General features: G+C 30.9%; 1 protein-coding gene across 1 annotated transcript in view; it reads left to right on the forward strand.

Annotated features, from left to right (window-relative positions):
- Positions 1–18,873, forward strand: part of TRHDE (thyrotropin releasing hormone degrading enzyme) — a 341,392-nt gene that overhangs the window by 187,997 nt on the left and 134,522 nt on the right. Inside the window, exons 5-6 of the mRNA XM_011374415.2 lie at positions 626–739; positions 18,620–18,757. Coding sequence (XP_011372717.1) covers positions 626–739; positions 18,620–18,757 — 252 coding nt within the window. The remainder of the gene's footprint in view (positions 1–625; positions 740–18,619; positions 18,758–18,873) is intronic.

An 18,873-nucleotide genomic window follows, 5' to 3' on the forward strand; every position in this document is an offset into this window, starting at 1 on the left:
TCTTAGAGACTTTTTGGTTCAAGCCCTCATTATCATAGACTCATGGAGAGTCAGGTGTGGAACATCTTAAAAGCCTTTAATTCCTTCAATGAGCCAATGTCTTCCTTGAATTGCCTCTACAACTAGAAGATGATGCTTCCATACTTCCTGTGATGAGCTGCTCACTACCTCTTGAGGCAGTATTTTCCATTTTTGGCCATCTTAGTCTGTTAGAAGGTCTTCTGCATTTTCAGAAGACATCTATCAACCGTAATTTTCACCTATCATCTTGATTTGTTCCTTGTAGGACCACAAGAGACAAGCCTTTTTCTCTTCTACATAGTAGGTCTTCAAATATTTCCAGAGAGTTGTGATCAGTCTTCTGCAGGTTAAATGTGTGTGTGTGTGTGTTTTTTGATTTTTTTTTTGTTTGTTTTCTGAGTGTATTGATAAAAAAACAAACAAACTAGTTATCCAAGTAGTAGAATAAATCAATAGTCTTACTACAACACATTTTAAGATTCCCAAATCAATTAAGGAATGATTTTCAGTTATGATAATCATAGTTTAATACATTCAATTTTAGATAAAATAATTCTAGGATAGGTTCGATTTTATCTGATTCTCATTTATTTTGTCACTGTAGTGGTTTGGTGACCTTGTGACTCCTGTGTGGTGGGAAGATGTGTGGCTGAAGGAAGGTTTTGCTCACTACTTTGAATTTGTTGGTACAGACTACCTCTACCCTGGCTGGAACATGGTAAGTGCACTTTTTAAAAAATGTTTAGAACTCCCAGTGAAAGATTGCTCTGGCATTACACTGGGCTATTTTATCATTAGAGATGACTTAAAGTACCATCTGATACATGGAAAAATTTAGATGTCCAATAGAGAAAAAATAACCAAAATTTAAAATTTGTATTTTGTAATTTTAAATTTGTAATTTTAATTTGTACATTACATAAATATTCCCAAAGAATTCTCTTTTAATTGTTAGAACTAAATAGAGTTTGATTGGTTATAAATTAATTTTAAAATGCTGCAACTTTTCTAAATAGATATGTTTTAGACTGCAGTATTTTATAATGAAGACAAACTATTCTTTAAAAAAGGTAACAACAATTAATACGTAATGTTTTAAGTAATTAAATAATTACTTGTTTAAGTAATTAATAAGTAATATTTTAATATTTTACACAGTGTAAATAACATATCTGAATATTTCATTACATAGAAAAATGAGAATTTAATATTTCTTCAATATTTCTTCAATGTGATGAAACACAGAAATAAGCTAAATCTGTTGACTCATTATTGTTGTAGATGTACTTTAGAATTAAATGGCTTAACAAGAGGTGATAAAGTTTATGAAGCATTGTGCACAGTATACTTACACTCTAGGAAAATACTCATATGTTTAAACCTGAAGTAAGATTTGTTGTTCCTTTAAGCAGTGATGTTCTAGAGCATTCTAGGGGAAAAAAATGGAGGGAGGGTGTGATTTTAATATGTCTTTTAATATAAATTTTTTATTTTTATATGTGTCCATTAATCAATAATGACTATGTTATTATTAAATGGAGCCCAGGATATTGTTGTTTTAAAACTCAAATTTTGAATTTAAGTGTTATTATATAAAAGCTGCAAAGTACCAACATTTATCAACTTGCAGGAAGTCAAATGTAACCTGTGATGTAGCATAGGTGATACTCTTTTTGATGTGTAAATTATTAATTATAAGTGATTTTCTAAATATCTGTCATGATTACAAGTATGATTTGAGGAATACTTAAACCAAGGTGAAATATGAAGATATCTGTAAATCATGATACAACTTCTCTATCATAAATTCAACCAACTCTTGCTGAGTAAAAAATGTGATCTGACATATCTCATAGAAAAAAATGTTACAGTAGTATACCATATTGACATGTTTTAATTATGCTCATGCAGTTTTGTCCATATTTTATAAAGGCAACATGATTCATTTCACAAATGTTTGATAATTTTACTTAGCCTTATATATCTAGGTATGTATGTATATATGATATAGTTTTTAAAATTTTACTTGAACTGTTTTATCATGATACTGAAATTAATTAAAAATTCTTTTAAAGAACTTTGAAGAAAAATCACCATTACTTTGCAATATTAATTATTTAAGTATTCTTTCACAAATGTAAAGTTTGAAATTTCAATGTTTAAAGGTATTGAAACATTTCCAAAAATATCTCGTTTTTTAGATGACATTCTACCAATTTTGTTTAAAATTTTTATCTAATTTTTATTATGTTATATTATTACTGATTTATAACTTCATTATGTTTTAATATCTAAAAACGTCCTTATTATGAATGACTTGTTACTCATATAGGTAAGCTTTTTTTTAAAGCTCATTCAGCTACTTACGATAAAATCCTTTCTATTCATCATTATGAAAAACACCTCTTTGATAAAAAAGTAATCAACAGAATTATACACAGAATGACAACTGACAGCTTTTAATGACTTTATCATGGCAATATGTCCTAAGTTTTAATGTCTTTATATTGGATTTTTTCTTTGAATAACTCTTTATATTTCTTTATTGTTTTATCAGTTAAGTTATAAATGTAGGTCTTCTAGAGAACATTTTTGTAAGAAGTATTTAAAATGAACACAGAGTGTAAATAATATATCTGAGACTTTGTCCTTAATAGAATACAGACCATGCACTGGAAGTATAAAAACCTTGGGGTGGTAAAATATAAGATTTTATTTCCTGTAAATTCATATTTTTTAATTAAGAAATGGTAATTAATGATGTCACAAGTACAGTGACACAGAAGGCTTGCCCTATTAAACTAAGAGATGAAAGATTAAACTCCATCACAATTAATTAGGCAGTAGGGAGGAGGAACAGGTCTCATTATGATGTTTCCTTATGTTCAGATTGTAAAGATTATAAATACTTCTGATCTTTGATTGCTTTTGCTTTATAGTAGCTTTCTTTTTTTAGTTTGTAGAGTACCTCAATATACTAAATTCATAAAGCCTATGAGCAGAAACTCTAAACAAAGTGCTCATCCATGTGTCATTAATATCTTCTCTGCAAACAAAATTTTAAGAATAAATAAGTTAGTCATGCAAATAGAAGAAGATATTAAGTGACTTTAAGGCTGTGCCAGTACTATTTTTCATAATGGCATCAGCAAAAGAGTGAAAGAAATACTAGAAAAAACAAGAGTGATAGCTGTGTCAGCAGTAACTAATACCATTGTGATATGCACAAAAGCTTGCCTAGGAGCACAGGACTTGGACTTCACTAGAGCTTAGCTTAAAATAGGAAAACCAGAAGTCAAACTCATGTCAAGAGTAAAGAAATTCAGGGAGCTGACCTCTTTTGCCTCAAATCTCAAAAACAGTGCTTTTATCATTTTTAGACACAACGGCTCAAGCACTGAAATATAATTTCAATTTGCTAGGGAGATTACTATGACAATCTACTTTCGATGGAGTAACAATAAAGAAGCCCAGAATTACACAGTATTGTTAAGAAAGCTCTTGTACTGATTTATGCCAGTATACTTTTTTAGGCTGCTTAACTGTTAGTAAAATCTTAGGTTCTGTTTGTGTGTGTGTGTTTTCAGAGCCAGTTTCTGGTACAGAAATAATCAGTTTTTATATTAGGAATAGTATATGGAATAAAAACCATTATGATAGCTTTGTTCTCCAACAAATAAATCAAGTTTACCATTTTATAGATATAAGCCTTTACATATTGACCTTACATATAGTATGATGTAAGGTCAGGGGAATGGATTGGAAAGAAGAAACTCGGATTCCACGAAAGACATTTCACTTCTCTGACTCATCCTTATCATTTGAAAAATGGGGCAATTGTACTGATTTAGCAAGCTCACATAGTTTTTGTGAAGATAAAATAACTTGCAATGTCTTTGAAATGTATGAACCACTACCCAATGTGAGTAGGCATCATGGACCTAGAAAATAAATCCTCCATTAGAAAGGTGCATTGATTTTATGTATAGATGCCCTGATATTTCCAATTCCAGTAGTCTATTTTGACACTCTAGATTTATAGCAATTATATATATAGATTACAAAATAATTACTATAATCTTTGCATCTAGACTCAGTCTCATTAAATCAATTTTTATCTATACTGGCAATGTGAACTATTCTATAAGAACATAAGTTTGTATAATATTTCATTCATCAAGCAAGTGTCAAGATTATCAGAAGCAACTTCTTCAGCTCAGGGCTAAGGATACATTTCATGGGAGGAGTAGTCTTTTTGCTTGATGTTATTTTATCAAAGATGTTAGTGACAACTATTGGATGGATCAAGTTACAGTATGCTATTGATGGCAGTCATATTAAATCTTACTGTGTTTCCTCAAAAGGAAGAAAATGAAAGACTCATGAAACATGGTTACTGTTTTTCAATAATTCTCAATCATTTGAATTTGAAAAAGTCTATGATAAAAGAGTTTTAATACAGGAAAATGATACATAGTAAAATGATACTATGAAGAATCTCTTATTTTACAGACCTGGTGTTGATGCAAGCAAAATCATATCCCCTGTGTATATTGCATAGATTTTCATTGTAATTTGTATCTATATCATAGGTGTGTCCTTTAGTTTCCTGGATATAGCATTATAAAGACGTGCTGCTATAATGAGAATTACTAAACATAAGTGTATGTTATTTTATTAATTGGGTTGCTATGGAGCTTTACACAGCAATAACTATGCTGATAAAATCTGCAGACTGGGAATTCTCCCTAAATTTTTATGAGGACACAAACCTGGGCGTAAAGATAACTATTAATGGAGAATCATATAACTAACTTGATTTTGCTAAATATGCAGGATATCTCAAAGTGTATTGCCTAAAACCTTGATAAATGTTCTCAGTTGTCTCTATCATGGACAGAACTAAAATAGTAAAAATGAATTCAACCATTAGTCTCAGTATTATTTTAATATGTCCAACCAAAATTGTCTGCTAAACTCAACAAGCATTGCAATACAATTATCTTTACTTTTTAAACTATTTTATTTTTATTCAAAGAGAAGTTGATAAAATCATTGGTAAAGTGAAGTAGAAAAAGTAGTCTTACCTTATCTGATGGGGGATATGTTCCAAGATCCCCCAGCAGATGCTTGAAACTGCAGATAGTACCAAACCCTATACATACTGTATTTTTTTTTGATAAAGTTTAATTTATAAATTAGGCACAGTAAGAAATAACAACAATATTATTAATAAAATGGAACAATTATAACAATAAATTTAATAAAAATTATGTGAATGTGCCCTCTCTCCCTCCTTCTCTCCCCAATAACCTATCTGAAAACCAAGATGGCTATTAAATGACTAACAGATGGGTAGTTTATATAGTGTAGTTACACAGGACAAAGGGGTGGCTTACGTCGCAGGTGAGACTGAATGGGACTGCATGAGATTTCATCATGCCACTCAGAATAGCATACAATTTTTAAAACTTAAGAATTATTTCTTGAATTTTCCATTTAATATTTTTGGACTATGATTGACTGCAAGTGACTGAAACCACAGAAAAGAAAACCATGGCTAAAAGGGGATTATTATATAGGGTTTATTGAATTCAATGTTTTTTCCAATTTAAATGTAAAAATATACTGCTTAACCATTCTCAACAAAAATAAATACTCTACTAATAAGAGAGGGAGAAATAGAAAAGTAGAGAGAAAAAAAATCTTGGTTCTAGTTAATATTTTACTTTTTCTACTGTTCATTTCTCAAGTCCATATAGACTTTGATTTAAAGTCTATAAGGAAAAATGCTTTCACACACTTTTCAAAGTTAGTTAATGCATGTATCAACAATATTTGGTGTGTTGGTACTATTGCTTATAGTTCATCAATATTAAGATATATTTACCCAGTTGAGCTCTGAGGTCAGAGACAGACCATTGGGAATTAAATATTCACTTTACAATCTTACCTTATAGATACTGAAACCAAATAAATTATGTGTGTGTGTATATATATATAATATATATATATTCATGATTTTTCATACAGTGGTGTTTGCCTATCGTGATCAAATTCCACATATAATATTTTACTCCTGAGATGTCAGTAAATTAGAAGGTGATCCAATTGTTTTCAACTGACTAATATTTTATTCTCAAAAGACTGACACATATTGAATGTGAAAAATTTAAAGACTTCTTGTGGCTAGTCCCAAGGATCTGTGGTCTTTTTGATCTTGTTCAGTAGCTTAAAAGTGACATTTACTTTGAAAGACTAGAAGGAAAGTGGAAGGAGTGTCTACTTGGGTCTCTGGGGGGTCACAGTCTTCAAAATGGACCTCTTTGTGCTTTTCCTTGTTCTTCCCTTCTCCCCTCTCTGAAGCAATTTCTTTTTCTGCTGAAAACATAGACTTTTTTTTTTTTTAAGAATAAAGAAATATATATATATTTTCTCATTTAAGAGGAACTAAGGAGCTGTAGCCTTCTCCTCTGGGAGAAAGGGTCGCTTTTTCCCTAATGTTAGTGGTCAGAGTAGTTTTGGGCATTGGTGAAAAAGAGGCCTATAACAAAGACAAAGAAAATACACAGAGGAAGTAAGAGCTGCATTGAGAACAGAAGCTGATGCTGTTAGAGGAAAGGGTCTTGTCTGCCATACAGCCTTGGTAACTGTAGGAGAAGTTCTAACTTGCATAAACCCAATGATTCTCCATTAAAAGATAACTATTAATGGAGAATCATGCAACTAAACTTGATTATGCTAAATACTCAAGTTATCTCAAAGTATATTGCTGAAACCCTTGATAAATGTTCTCAACTATGTCTATTCTCTATTGAGTATTATTAGACTGACACTCAAAGAGTGTACAAGTCACAATAATCCAAAAAGGATCTCAATGTTAAGAAGCAGGCCAGTGACTTGGGTTCTAACCAATGGTGATTGAAGAGATAAAAATTTCTAGCAAAGAATGACAGGTAAAGCAGGAAGTACACCTGTTGCACTGACACATTAAAGTACCTCTCACTAAGGCTGATATAGTAACAAATTGTGTTTACGTTTTCTCTTATTTTGGTACTAATTCTGTGCTTTTTACAAAATATCTTTTAATGTGCTGTTAGGCCAGTTAAGGGAATCTATGAGAAAGAAGAATGAATAAGGCTGGACAATCATTTGTTAATTGTTGAAGTACATGAGTTAAGTTAGAAGTTTTACAGCACAAATACATTTTTGAGGATAAAATTACAACTGAAGAATAGATAGTACATTCATGTTTACTTTTGTTTACACTTGTAGTTCTTTTATAAGAACTAAAACTTTGGCTTCACAGCTATTTGGGAAATGGTAACTAGAAGAACTTAAATATTATCAAGGTGTGTTAAGTCTCAGAAAATGTAAATCTGCTTAATTTACTGTTTTAAATGGGAGACCAGTGTTTAAGTAAGATAGCTTTAGAAAAGGAAGAAAAAAACATAATTTATTAGTATTTGTATTTATTTGCATGTATTTCTACATATTCAAGTATATGTCTGGGAGGTTTTTTTTAAGTAACATTACCTCATACTTTCTACATGAATTTTTAAAATTTAAAACAAAGCTGCAAATTTCAATTTGCAGCTTTATGTTCTTAAAGTATGATTTTTTTTTAAAGAGCAAAGTAATTTTGTTCAGAAAGATATAAAGTGTTTTGGGTTTTGTATATTTTAAACTTAAAGAATAAATGAGTATTCCCGTCAGAATAAAGCACTTTTTCTGAAACCCGTGTTCAGGTTTGCAAGGTGGCAAAGTCTTTTTATATTTCTTTAGGAATCTCAAAAACAACCAATAAACTGACAGGATTTAACACTTTCTAAGAAGAAAACTCTTACTAAACCTGGACCCTAATAATAATGCAAGGCTGTTTTCTTTTTATATCTAGAAATATTATAAGGAGAATTAAACCATTCATTTCTTTTTCAAGTAGGAGCATTTTGTAAACAAATTATTCCAGCTTGCTGAAAATTGTCAGATATCACTTGATAAACCAAAAAATTGGTAACGCCAAAAATTTATACCAAAATGATGAAATATTCTGTTAGGCATCATTGTTCTCAAATATCTGTTATTTGCAATAGCAGATAATATCACTGTTTAATCTGTCCCTTTTACCACCCCGATGAAAATGTTTTTCTTCCTACAATATATGAATTGTTCAACATCTAATATTATTTAGCTTTTTCCCAAATACGTTAAAAATAATTTGCTTCGTAAAACCTCTAACATAAACACAACCAAAAATAAAAGCTTGGGACTAAGTAGGCAATCAGAGAATAATTTATTAAATTTTAAATTATTAATCATCCTTAACCAGACAGCTATATGTTTGAAAAGACATTAGAATACAGTTCACTTCTAGGCAAGGAGTGACTGTCTCAGTCTATAACACTTTATGGGACTTTTTTTTTTTTCTCTTTATCAAGGTTACTTTAACACTGTTCAGATGTTACTAGACAAGGCTGTCAGAAATGAAAGTAGTAAGTTCAAGTGATATGAACCAAAAAATGCAGAACAACTTTCTGTGGAGAGAGAGAGAGATTGAGAATATGAAGTTGAGGACAATTTTGACTCAATTACTCCGGTAATACTTGCTATAATAAAGACTTAATGAAGCATTTACTGTGTGCCTTTAAACACTTTACATATATTTATTCTCTTTGAAATAAAGTAAGACATTCTGCCAGGTGTTTGAGAATATACATCTTTATTACCATTTTACTTAAGAGTTTGAAGAGTACAGTAATGGCTGGACCACCATGCAGTCCACCACTCAGGCAACTCTCCTCTACCATGAATACAAAAAGGTAATTTAGGGTAGAACATGTTTTGACACCAAATCAAATAATCTCTGTAGATCTACCATTCACAAATTTAAGTAAGCCCCTTTTAAATTATTTATATCATTAGCTTTTTATCTCCCCTTGGGATTGATGAAATAAAATTCTTTCTAATGATTGGAGTGTCCTATTTGTGTCATATTTGTCTTTAAAAATTCAGATATGGGGGAATGCTTTTTTTCTCTAAGAACCTGTTTCAAATACATGTGTCTAAATAATTCCTTTAATCATTTTATTTTTATTTCTCCAGATGTATAATCTAGTGATGCCTTTCTTGAATGATGTTAATAGTTTGCTAGTTCAATAATTTTATGTAAATGAATTTTATGGATTGCTGCCACTTTTTTTGACATTTTATTCACTCATACATTTCATCGATTCTGTTTCTTAATTCATTCAAAGAATTATCAAGCACCTAAAATGAAGCATTCGCTTTGCTAATTTCTATGGAATAAACGTCATGATATTATTAGCACAGAACTACCATATATCAGTCTCTTATATGCGCTGTATTTTATCTTTAGTGTGATGATTAGCGTGATTTTAGTTAGTAGCTGTGGATAAATTTAGATTTTTATTTTTTTTGGCTTTTTGTTGACTAACCATGCCTCTCTCAGAAGTTGCTTTGTTTATGGAGTAGCTCAAAAACGCAGATCCATAACCTCAATCAGACTGTTTATATTTATAGATATATCTGGAAAATAAAATTCAATGCAATAAGCCTTACATGATTAGCCAAATGATGGAACAATAAGAACATTTAGCTACCTATTATTTTTATATAATATAGCTCAAACATGTTCTTTAATATTTACTCAGATTTACCCAGTTGCAATAGCCATTTCTTTACATTTAGATTTTGAGTGATCTGGCAATAAGTGCAAAGTTTTATCAAGCTAGGCTATTTGATGAACTGACCATTTATATTATAAATATTTAAATTAAAGTACAAAAAGTGTGTATTTGATAAATTTCATTCATCAAGTTAATGAGATTTTTGTTACAGAATTAGGTCATTTGAATTTTATTATCTATTTCACAAATTAAAATAACATGAATTAGCCACTCGGTAACCATGTTAATAACTTCGGGAGTTGATTAGCTTATCCAAGGAATTATTCCAGACCTAAATGGTATAAAGAAGTTTCCATTAGCATTTAAACAGATATTTAATCTGGTTAAGATGATTAGTCAGTATACATTTTAAAATATCCTGAATTACATTTTATCAATCAAATATTACAGTGCCATGATTAATTTATTATTAATGTGCCTGCAAAATAGAGATTCCTTGTGATGGATGTGAGAAACGAATGTGTAAGTATCAAAAAAAGGTTGGCAAATTTGATTTTATCTAAATGTCTTATTTGCTTGTCAACAAATTAAGCATAGAGATAGAGGAAAGGATTCTTACTACTAAAGTAGAGATAAGATTATTGAAAAGATGAAGAGACTATTATCTCTCAGAAGCTTAAAGTCTATGAAAAGGATCCTGAGGTGACATGTAGAAGAGTGGAAATGAGTTTATATTATCTAGCAAAGGACAGGAAGTAAGTCTCCCTCGCTAAACAATATGCTTCCTCAAATTAGGGATTGTTTATTTTACCATTATTTCTCGGCAGTTAACCTAAGGAAAGCATAGCATCAGTTAGGGGTTCAATAATAAAAGTCTGTACAAAAGTTAATAAAAAATTATGAAATGAAAGTCAACAGATCATTTATGAAAGATTACAACAGTTTCTATATCTATATTTGGAACTCGCTTATTGAATTAAAAAGGATATTGACATTAAAAAAAATATGAAGCTACATTGGATAAATGTTTGAAGGAAAACAGAGGGAAAGAAGTCAAGAAATCCTCTACAATAAAGGGAAGCTAAATAATATGAATATTTTAAGAGAGTTATATGAAAGCACATGACATATGTGGTTGTTCACATTTATTTTTTTGAGCTGCTAGAATCAGAATGAACTATGTAATTAGACAACCTGTTCATATTTATTACTGTGATTAACATTATTCGAAGAATCTTCATAATTGTTTCTGAAGGCCCAGGATTATCATAATTAATAAAAATGTGAGTGACTAATTGATAACTTCAGCCGTATGACTATTGCTATACCTTTAAGCATCTTGAGTAAGTTTGCAGAAGGTTTAGAATTTGGTTGTATATAACGCAGTACATTTTGTGTTCCATCTTAGTATTTTTCCCTCAGCTGTGTCACATCTTGAATAAAATGAGACATGACACATTTAGCTTGGATGTTACAAACGAAACATAAGGCAGCTGAAGGATGCAGTCATTGAAGAGACTCACGATTTAACCCACTCTCTCTGTGTTAGTCATATTTGAGAGTATGGCAGTTCATAAAAATCTGTGCAGGGAGTTATTTGGGGTTATGAGAGGCTTATACAATTATCCAAGACACTCTTATAGAAATATAATTGCTCTTTTAGTTTATGCATTGATTAAGTCATCTTAAAATATTTTTGGCTTGGCATTGGATGAAATGTGGTTGATAGTTAAAAGAAATAACTTACAGAACCCATTTCAGTTACTTATTCTAAAGCTTGTGTGAAATAACAGAATAATGTTATATTAATAGAGATCTGCCTGGATTATTGTGTTCATGTATCATCCTCTATAAAAGGTTATGTGAACAAATACAGAAATAAAATTTTCAGTATAATGCTTATTTCATTGTAGGCATTAATGGTGATTGTTTTTAAAATTATTCTTCAATGCCTGCTGTATGTATGTATATTTACACAAGTTTGACTTTAATATAAATGGATTGCTTTTACAAGCTGCACATGAAAATGATTTTTAACATCTTGCATGTTTTTTATTAAACATGAGATTTTGAAATGTTAACTTTTAAAGTACATTATTTTATGGAGGCAACATTTATTTTCACTAGCTCTTTAATTTTTTTTATCTCTCAGTTTGATTTAGCTGTCTATGTTAACTAACCAGCTAAATAAGGACATGATATTTCACAAGTACATCAGCTAACTTTCAACCGAGTAAAGCTTAAAATATCTTTGGACATTTTAGAAATTTATACAGGTATGATGACAATATAAAATCAAAGAGTAAAATTCTTTTGACATTTTAGGATACTTAGAATCCAAATAACTTCTAATTTTTACAAATACGGCATATGTTATGTGTTTTAAAAAGATGATAGTTGTAAAGTTACAGAGATACAATATCACATAAATAAAACCTAATGAATATTTTTCCCTGATATGTTTGCTTTTCTTGTTTGAATTCTTGATCATATTCCTCTGCTTAACTTTTGTCATGATTTGAATAAGTCATAAAGAACAAGAGTAAAAAAGTCAAACCGTGCATTGCTAGGTATCCATGTGTACCTTGTTCTAGCCTTGTGTAAGCAAAAGCTTCAGAGTAGTAATGGTAATATAGATTTCCAGAGAGGTAAATCATTAATTACATATCTTATTTTTTATCTTTATAATAGATCAATTGATGTTGAATCAACATGATCATAGTTTCTGAAAGCATTTTTACCTATAACTTTCCCTTTACACTCTACTCTCATAGTACTTTATGCTACTAATACTTCGCTCATTAAATAACATTAACAGGTTGTACATTTATGTCTTCCCTATCATTGAGAGAGTTGCTTGGAGGCAGGAATTGTGTCCCAATTGTGTTTATTTCACCAGCTTCTAACACAGGACATATATATGAAGTAGTTAATAAACATGTATAGAATTAAATTACATTGGTCAAATAATTATCAGACATGTTTATCAATTTGATGCCAAGGATGAGAAAAGTGACTTTATCTATGTTCAAGAGGATATTGTGGTATTAAAAACTAGAATAAGACATTGCATTTTACATAAATGAGTGAAAATACTGAAAAAAAATTTGTATATGTTTGGATATCTATGTGTATCTCTACATATATATCTATATCTGTGTCTATATGTCTATATTTATATTTAACTCATACATTTTAGAATTCCAAAGTAAATGCCTCATTTGATCACCATTGGTCATCCCAAAGTTGAACTAAATTTTAGAGAAATAATTGGTACAATATTTTTTGATCATAAAGATAAAGCCCATATTGCATGCTATTTGTGCATAATTATGCAATGTTGTCCTACTTATGTCCTACTTTTGTTTTAAGTTGCTTCTCATTCTGGTTCACTTTCCACTCTTTATTTATAGTCCTCTTTGTAAATGTAGGTCTGATGAAGTCACTTCTCAATTCTAGCTTCCTAACTTATCATAGAGGAAGATCCTTGGTGATTTTGTTCTTGTCTATCTCCCTGTGCTAATCATTAGTCATTTACCTCATTTATGTTCCCTGTCTTCTGCCACACAAAACTGTGGTCACCTCAACAGATCACTGCTGTTTCAAATGTCCATGAGTTTTTCCCGATATTCCTTTCTGTCTAAAATGTCCTCTACTGTTGTATCCTCCCAGAAAACTCAAATCATCTTTAAAGATTCAAGTCAAGCTATCAGTTCAGAGGCTTTTCCTGCTTCCCCCTGGGCAGAACAAATCATAGCCTTCTCTGTGCAGTCTTACTATATCCTGAACCTACTTCATTTTTTACATATAGCAGGTGGTGTTTTAATACTTGTTTTTATCTTCGTCTCTTCTTTTACTACTATAAAATCTTTGAAGGCCAGATCTATGTGTTTGTATCTCTTTATCCCCAGAACCAGGCATATCATTTTGGATATAGCAGGTGCTCAATAGATATTTGTAGAACACATTCTTTTATTTAATCTTCACAACCACATATGTTTACAAATGAAGATGTCGAGGTCTAAAAAGATTGAGTAACTTGCTCAAGGTCATGTAGCTAGTGAATGACAGATATTTTTCTTCCAGCCCAGGACTCTTTCATTGACTTTGCAGCAGTGTACCTGTCTTTTCTCTTAGAAATGCTAAATGAGCCATTTGTGTTCAGATCCATCCTTCTAGAAAATTGAGTCCTGATGGCTGCTCTGATTCCACCCACATTTGCCCCAAGAATTTTTTTCTGCTCTGTTTATGCCTATGAACACCTCACTGTTACTTGAATTGGCTCCTGCTTGGCTCTTACCTTCTCTGTCTGGTTTGATGTGTCTGACTTTCTTTCATCTCAATTCAAATTATTCCCTGATTTTTTTCTTTTTTTTTCTAGTGATAGAGTCAAAGTGTCTTCCTGGTATTGCTTTTCACTAAAATTAGTCAGCCTTATAGGAACTTGCTGGCAGCCCTACCTTTCAAGAGTACTTCCTATTTTCCCACTCATTATCGTGACTATAGCTAGACCAGGCGTATTCATGTTCAACCCCTCAGACCTTGCCATGTTCAGGCAGAAGCCATTTTGAAAAATCAAGGGATATAATTTCTCAGGTATATCTAATGTGTGATAAGAATTCTTAATAACATTCTTTACATATATTACTAAATATCAATGTAAGAAATGCTTATATTATAAGAAATAATAAAAAAAGAGTGGATTCTTTCTGATACTTCATTTAAATTTTTACACACACTACAATTTATTGCCAAAAGTTTTTAGCATTTGGCTCCTTATCTTAGATCTAGGCTTTTACTTTCAGTTGCTTGTTGCTTTTTGAATGTTCACTGTCACATTCCTTTTTAGCTTGCCCTCCAAACCAAACTTTTTTTCACTTCTCCATTTCTGTCATTAGCCATTTCCCTTTTAAAAAAATTCCATCAAGTCTAAAAGCCATGTAGTTATCTCTTAGTACTTCCACTCCATCATCCACTGAGGGGACCGAGGCATCAAGGTATCAATGTCGGTTGATTTTTCATTTAAAATATATGGATCTAACAGTCTTTCAGCAACAGTGTATTCTAGTACATCATTACCAGATCCTACTCAGTACAAGAGAGACTTTCTGTCTTCTCTCTCCGCATACATCAAGCTACGCTGTATGCCACAGATAAGTTAATTTTCCCAAGACATGACTTTTATTATGTCATTATGTCAGCTACTGTCTATTTACTAAGAACAAACTCTTCAGCCTGATAACAGATGATTCACAAAGAGTAGCTTTTCTTCATGTTTCCCCTGCTTGGATTTTCCCTTTTTTTAAAGGTACTTCCCTCATTCAGCTGAGTAACCCTTCATCTTTCAACAACCCACTTTAATGTCACTTTCTCTGTGAAGTCTTTTCTGAACTAATTAATCATTTGACTCTGTGTTTTATAACATCCATCATATTATAATACAGTTAGCTTTTTATTTGTGATTTTCTTTTAATTTCTTTTTTTACTTTTGAGTTCTTTAGCTTAGGGATTAGATTTTAGTCATATGTTTATTCCCCAAACACAGTACAATATCTGGCATAGAGTAGGAAATTAATTCATATTTGTTAAATGAATAAATAAAGGAATAAAATAATAGTTGCTTTCTTATTTTCAACTCTGTGCATTTATTCACACTTTGTTTACTTTTCTGAATAGGCTTTGCATTATTCTCCCAAAATTCGAATGCAGAATATTTTTGAAAATAGTTCAATATGATATGACATATTCAATATTATTGGAACTGTTTAAATGTAGGCATGTATGCAACAACTCCAAGAGGTGTATATATTAGAGTGGTAACATCGAACTGTTAACATTAAACTTCTTGTAAATAGATTTTAAATTTCTCCATTTTACCTTATTTTGCTACTTTTTGAAAGTGATAGAGAGCTTATCATGGTGTACTGAAAATATAAGTAGAATAAAAACTAACAATAGAATGTCCCATAAGTATATTATTCCCTGCACACACACACACACGCACACCCCATTTTTAAAAGTTCCTTCAAGGGTCAGTTAAGAGTCTCCCTCTTCCATTAAACTTTCCATAAATAATTATATTATTTATTTTATAAAATAATATTTCTTTTATTTTTTCTCAAAATTCTATAGCATTTCTAGTATGTAATAGAAACTAATTTTTTGTTTACTGTGTCTAATTATTTTATCTCTTATCTCACATTACAGCTAAGATTTATTTAACTTTATTTTTGAACTTTCATAGTCTCAGGTCAACAGAAGGTAATTAATCAATACTTAGTAATTTTTGCTGTTATCATTGTTATTATTGATGAAGAGAAGGAGGATGAGGCCCCCAGCCAGGGACTGACAAACTAAGATCATTTCTTATTTTATAGTGACACAAGTCCTTATAAAAAATTAGTACCTTCTTTCCTAGAAACTCTATAGTTTGTTAAATTGGATTTGCCTCTAGCTAGAATTTTCTTTTTTCCTCCTCAATTCAAGGTATTCTTTCTTCTAGCTTTGTGAGTGCTCTTCTGCCAGAGTTTTCTTTTTTTTCTTTCTCTTTTTCTCTTAATCTCTTTTAATACTTTTTTTTCTCAATTATACAATATCATTCTCTCCAAAAAAAGAGAAGTTGAATTTTTTGCTAATGACTTAACACTACTAAATTTAAACACTGCTTGAAATTCTACTGACTAGACAAAGGTTTGTTTTTCTCCAGAAGCATAAAGTAATACATAAGACATAACTTATATTTGCTTAAACAAGAAACTTTCATTTTTGAAATTTACCTTAGATTTTATTTTCATAATTACATAGCAATTTACTTTATACCATTTAAAAAAATCACATCTAGCAAACCAATGTATGTTTACTAAATTTTAATATTGATCAATATATATTTTGTTGTTAAATGTTAATAATTAGGATTTTAATAAAGCATTATTTTAAGTTTATTCTACACTGTGATTTTTTATCAGATGTTTGAGTGACATAATGAAATGGGCAATCACTATTTGAAGAATTTAATATTATTTTATCTTCAGAATGAAAATCACCTCTTCAATTGGCATTTTTTATAAATAAAAGTGTTCACTGGTCAAGTTGAAGACTAATTATACAATTCTTGATTCTTCCTATGAATTCCAATATCAGATAATTTTAACGTTAATTTAAAATTAAATGATTAACAAGATTGCATACCTTCTTAAAGGTAACATCAACATTTTTATTTTGGAAATACATAATTTTCTCTTATTCTCTAAATCTAGACCATTTGTCTGAGGTATTTTCTTTTTAGTAACTTAAAATGAGTATTGTAAATACCACATTTTTAAAATTTTAAATTGTAAGGTCCAACTTCATTCTCTTAATTCGTCTTGAATTAGGAACTTAATTTGAAAAGAAATACAGTATTAATTTATGTCATATTTGCCAATTAATTCATTATAAGTTTGAACTTCTCATTGTGACTTCTTACTGTCTGGAACAGCCTCTGGGACTCTGATTTTTGCTTCAGTCATTGCTATATTGTCCTCTTTGATGGAGCATAAACCATTGATGTGAAACCCTTTGGCCAAAAAAGGACTGAAGAAATTAGATATATAGTCCACAGACTATAAAAATAAGCTTTTAGAAAATAAACCTTACAGTATGTAGTTGAATGGCTAATTAATTAAATTGTTGATTAAACATACTAAATCACTGAACAAAAATGTTTCTTTAAAGTCCGATTTAAAGTAACACACACACATACATGCCCAGTTAACTATTGTTTTCTTAGAATATTTATTCTCCATTTCCATTTTTTGAAATCCATGATTGGTGTACTCTCAGCTTGAAATCACAACTCACTCATAAATAACGCACTATTATCTTCTGGCTCAAAACTAGGAGGTTCAAAGAATTAGTTTAGAATTATCCAGAGCAATTTAAGTGTAGCATTCTTTAATCTCTGTAATGATATTCCTCAGGTCCCAGCTATCTAGGAGCTATTTAGCTCTCGTTATCTCTTGCAACTTCTTTTTTCTTTCTCTCCTCTCTCTATGAAAGCGGGAGACCAGAAGCACTAACAGACGCCCACATTTTTGTTAACAAAACCTAAGCTGTTTTTTTTAAAGAAGTCTTTCTAAAACAAACAAAAACAAACAAACAAGAGAGGTACTTTTTCTTTACAGTTTATCCCTATAATAAGTTAACTTTTATTAGAGCAAATAAAAATATCTCAACAACACGCAGAAGTCTCATGATTCTTTCTGTTTTCATGACTTTATGATAATAGATTAATACCAATTATTTCCATTTTATGTCCATTGTTCTAAATTCCCATATATACTCTACATCCACAGATATTATAATTTAATGTCAATATGCATTTTATTATTTGTTTTGGTCTCTTAAAGTTCTTTCAGAAAATAAATGTGAGTGTGTATGTGTGTGTGCATGTGTGTGTGTGTGAATAACAAAGAGAATGAGAGAGAGAGGGAGAGAGAAGAGAAGAGAAAGGAGGGACAGGGATAGAGAGACTGAGCTGTTCAAATGGTACTAGAAATAAATAGTATAAATAGCAAAATAGCACTGGAACCCTGAAATTTAGTTATTCTTACATTGACCTCAACTAAAAAGGTTATTTGGAACTAGAGTTATAGTCCTGGCTCTGCCAAATGGCCAAATAAGCTTAGTCAGTTTCAGTATGTGTCACTGTCCAAATTTGCTTTAACCACTGTTAAAGCACAGAGTCCACTGTTTTTATCTATTTGTAGCTCATTGATTTTTTTCATGTGCTCAGATCATTTTAGAGTAACTTAAGGGGCATTTTATTTACTGGGTTATCTTTAGAGTTAAGTCTTTCCCTGTAGGCTGAGGAGCATCATCAGTTAAGTAACATACATTCTGTTCATGTTGTCACACACACTCTGTCATAGCCATGAGTCACCTATGATATTGCCCCATTTACTGTGTTGCAGGAAAAACAGAGGTTTCTGACAGACGTTCTGCATGAAGTGATGCTGCTGGACGGCTTGGCCAGTTCCCATCCAGTATCACAGGAAGTTCTACAGGCAACAGATATCGACAGGGTGTTTGACTGGATCGCATATAAAAAGGTGGGACTAGATAAAATCCAAGTGCTAACTGGACATTTCACTATCTTAGTGTAGACAAACTATTTCATTCTTCTCTTCTTCCTGGCAGATAGAAATGGCTGTGAGTTAGAAAACAT

This window comes from Pteropus vampyrus, unplaced genomic scaffold (genome assembly GCF_000151845.1).
Source record: "Pteropus vampyrus isolate Shadow unplaced genomic scaffold, Pvam_2.0 Scaffold9, whole genome shotgun sequence".
In the NCBI taxonomy this organism is placed as follows: Eukaryota; Metazoa; Chordata; class Mammalia; order Chiroptera; family Pteropodidae; genus Pteropus; species Pteropus vampyrus.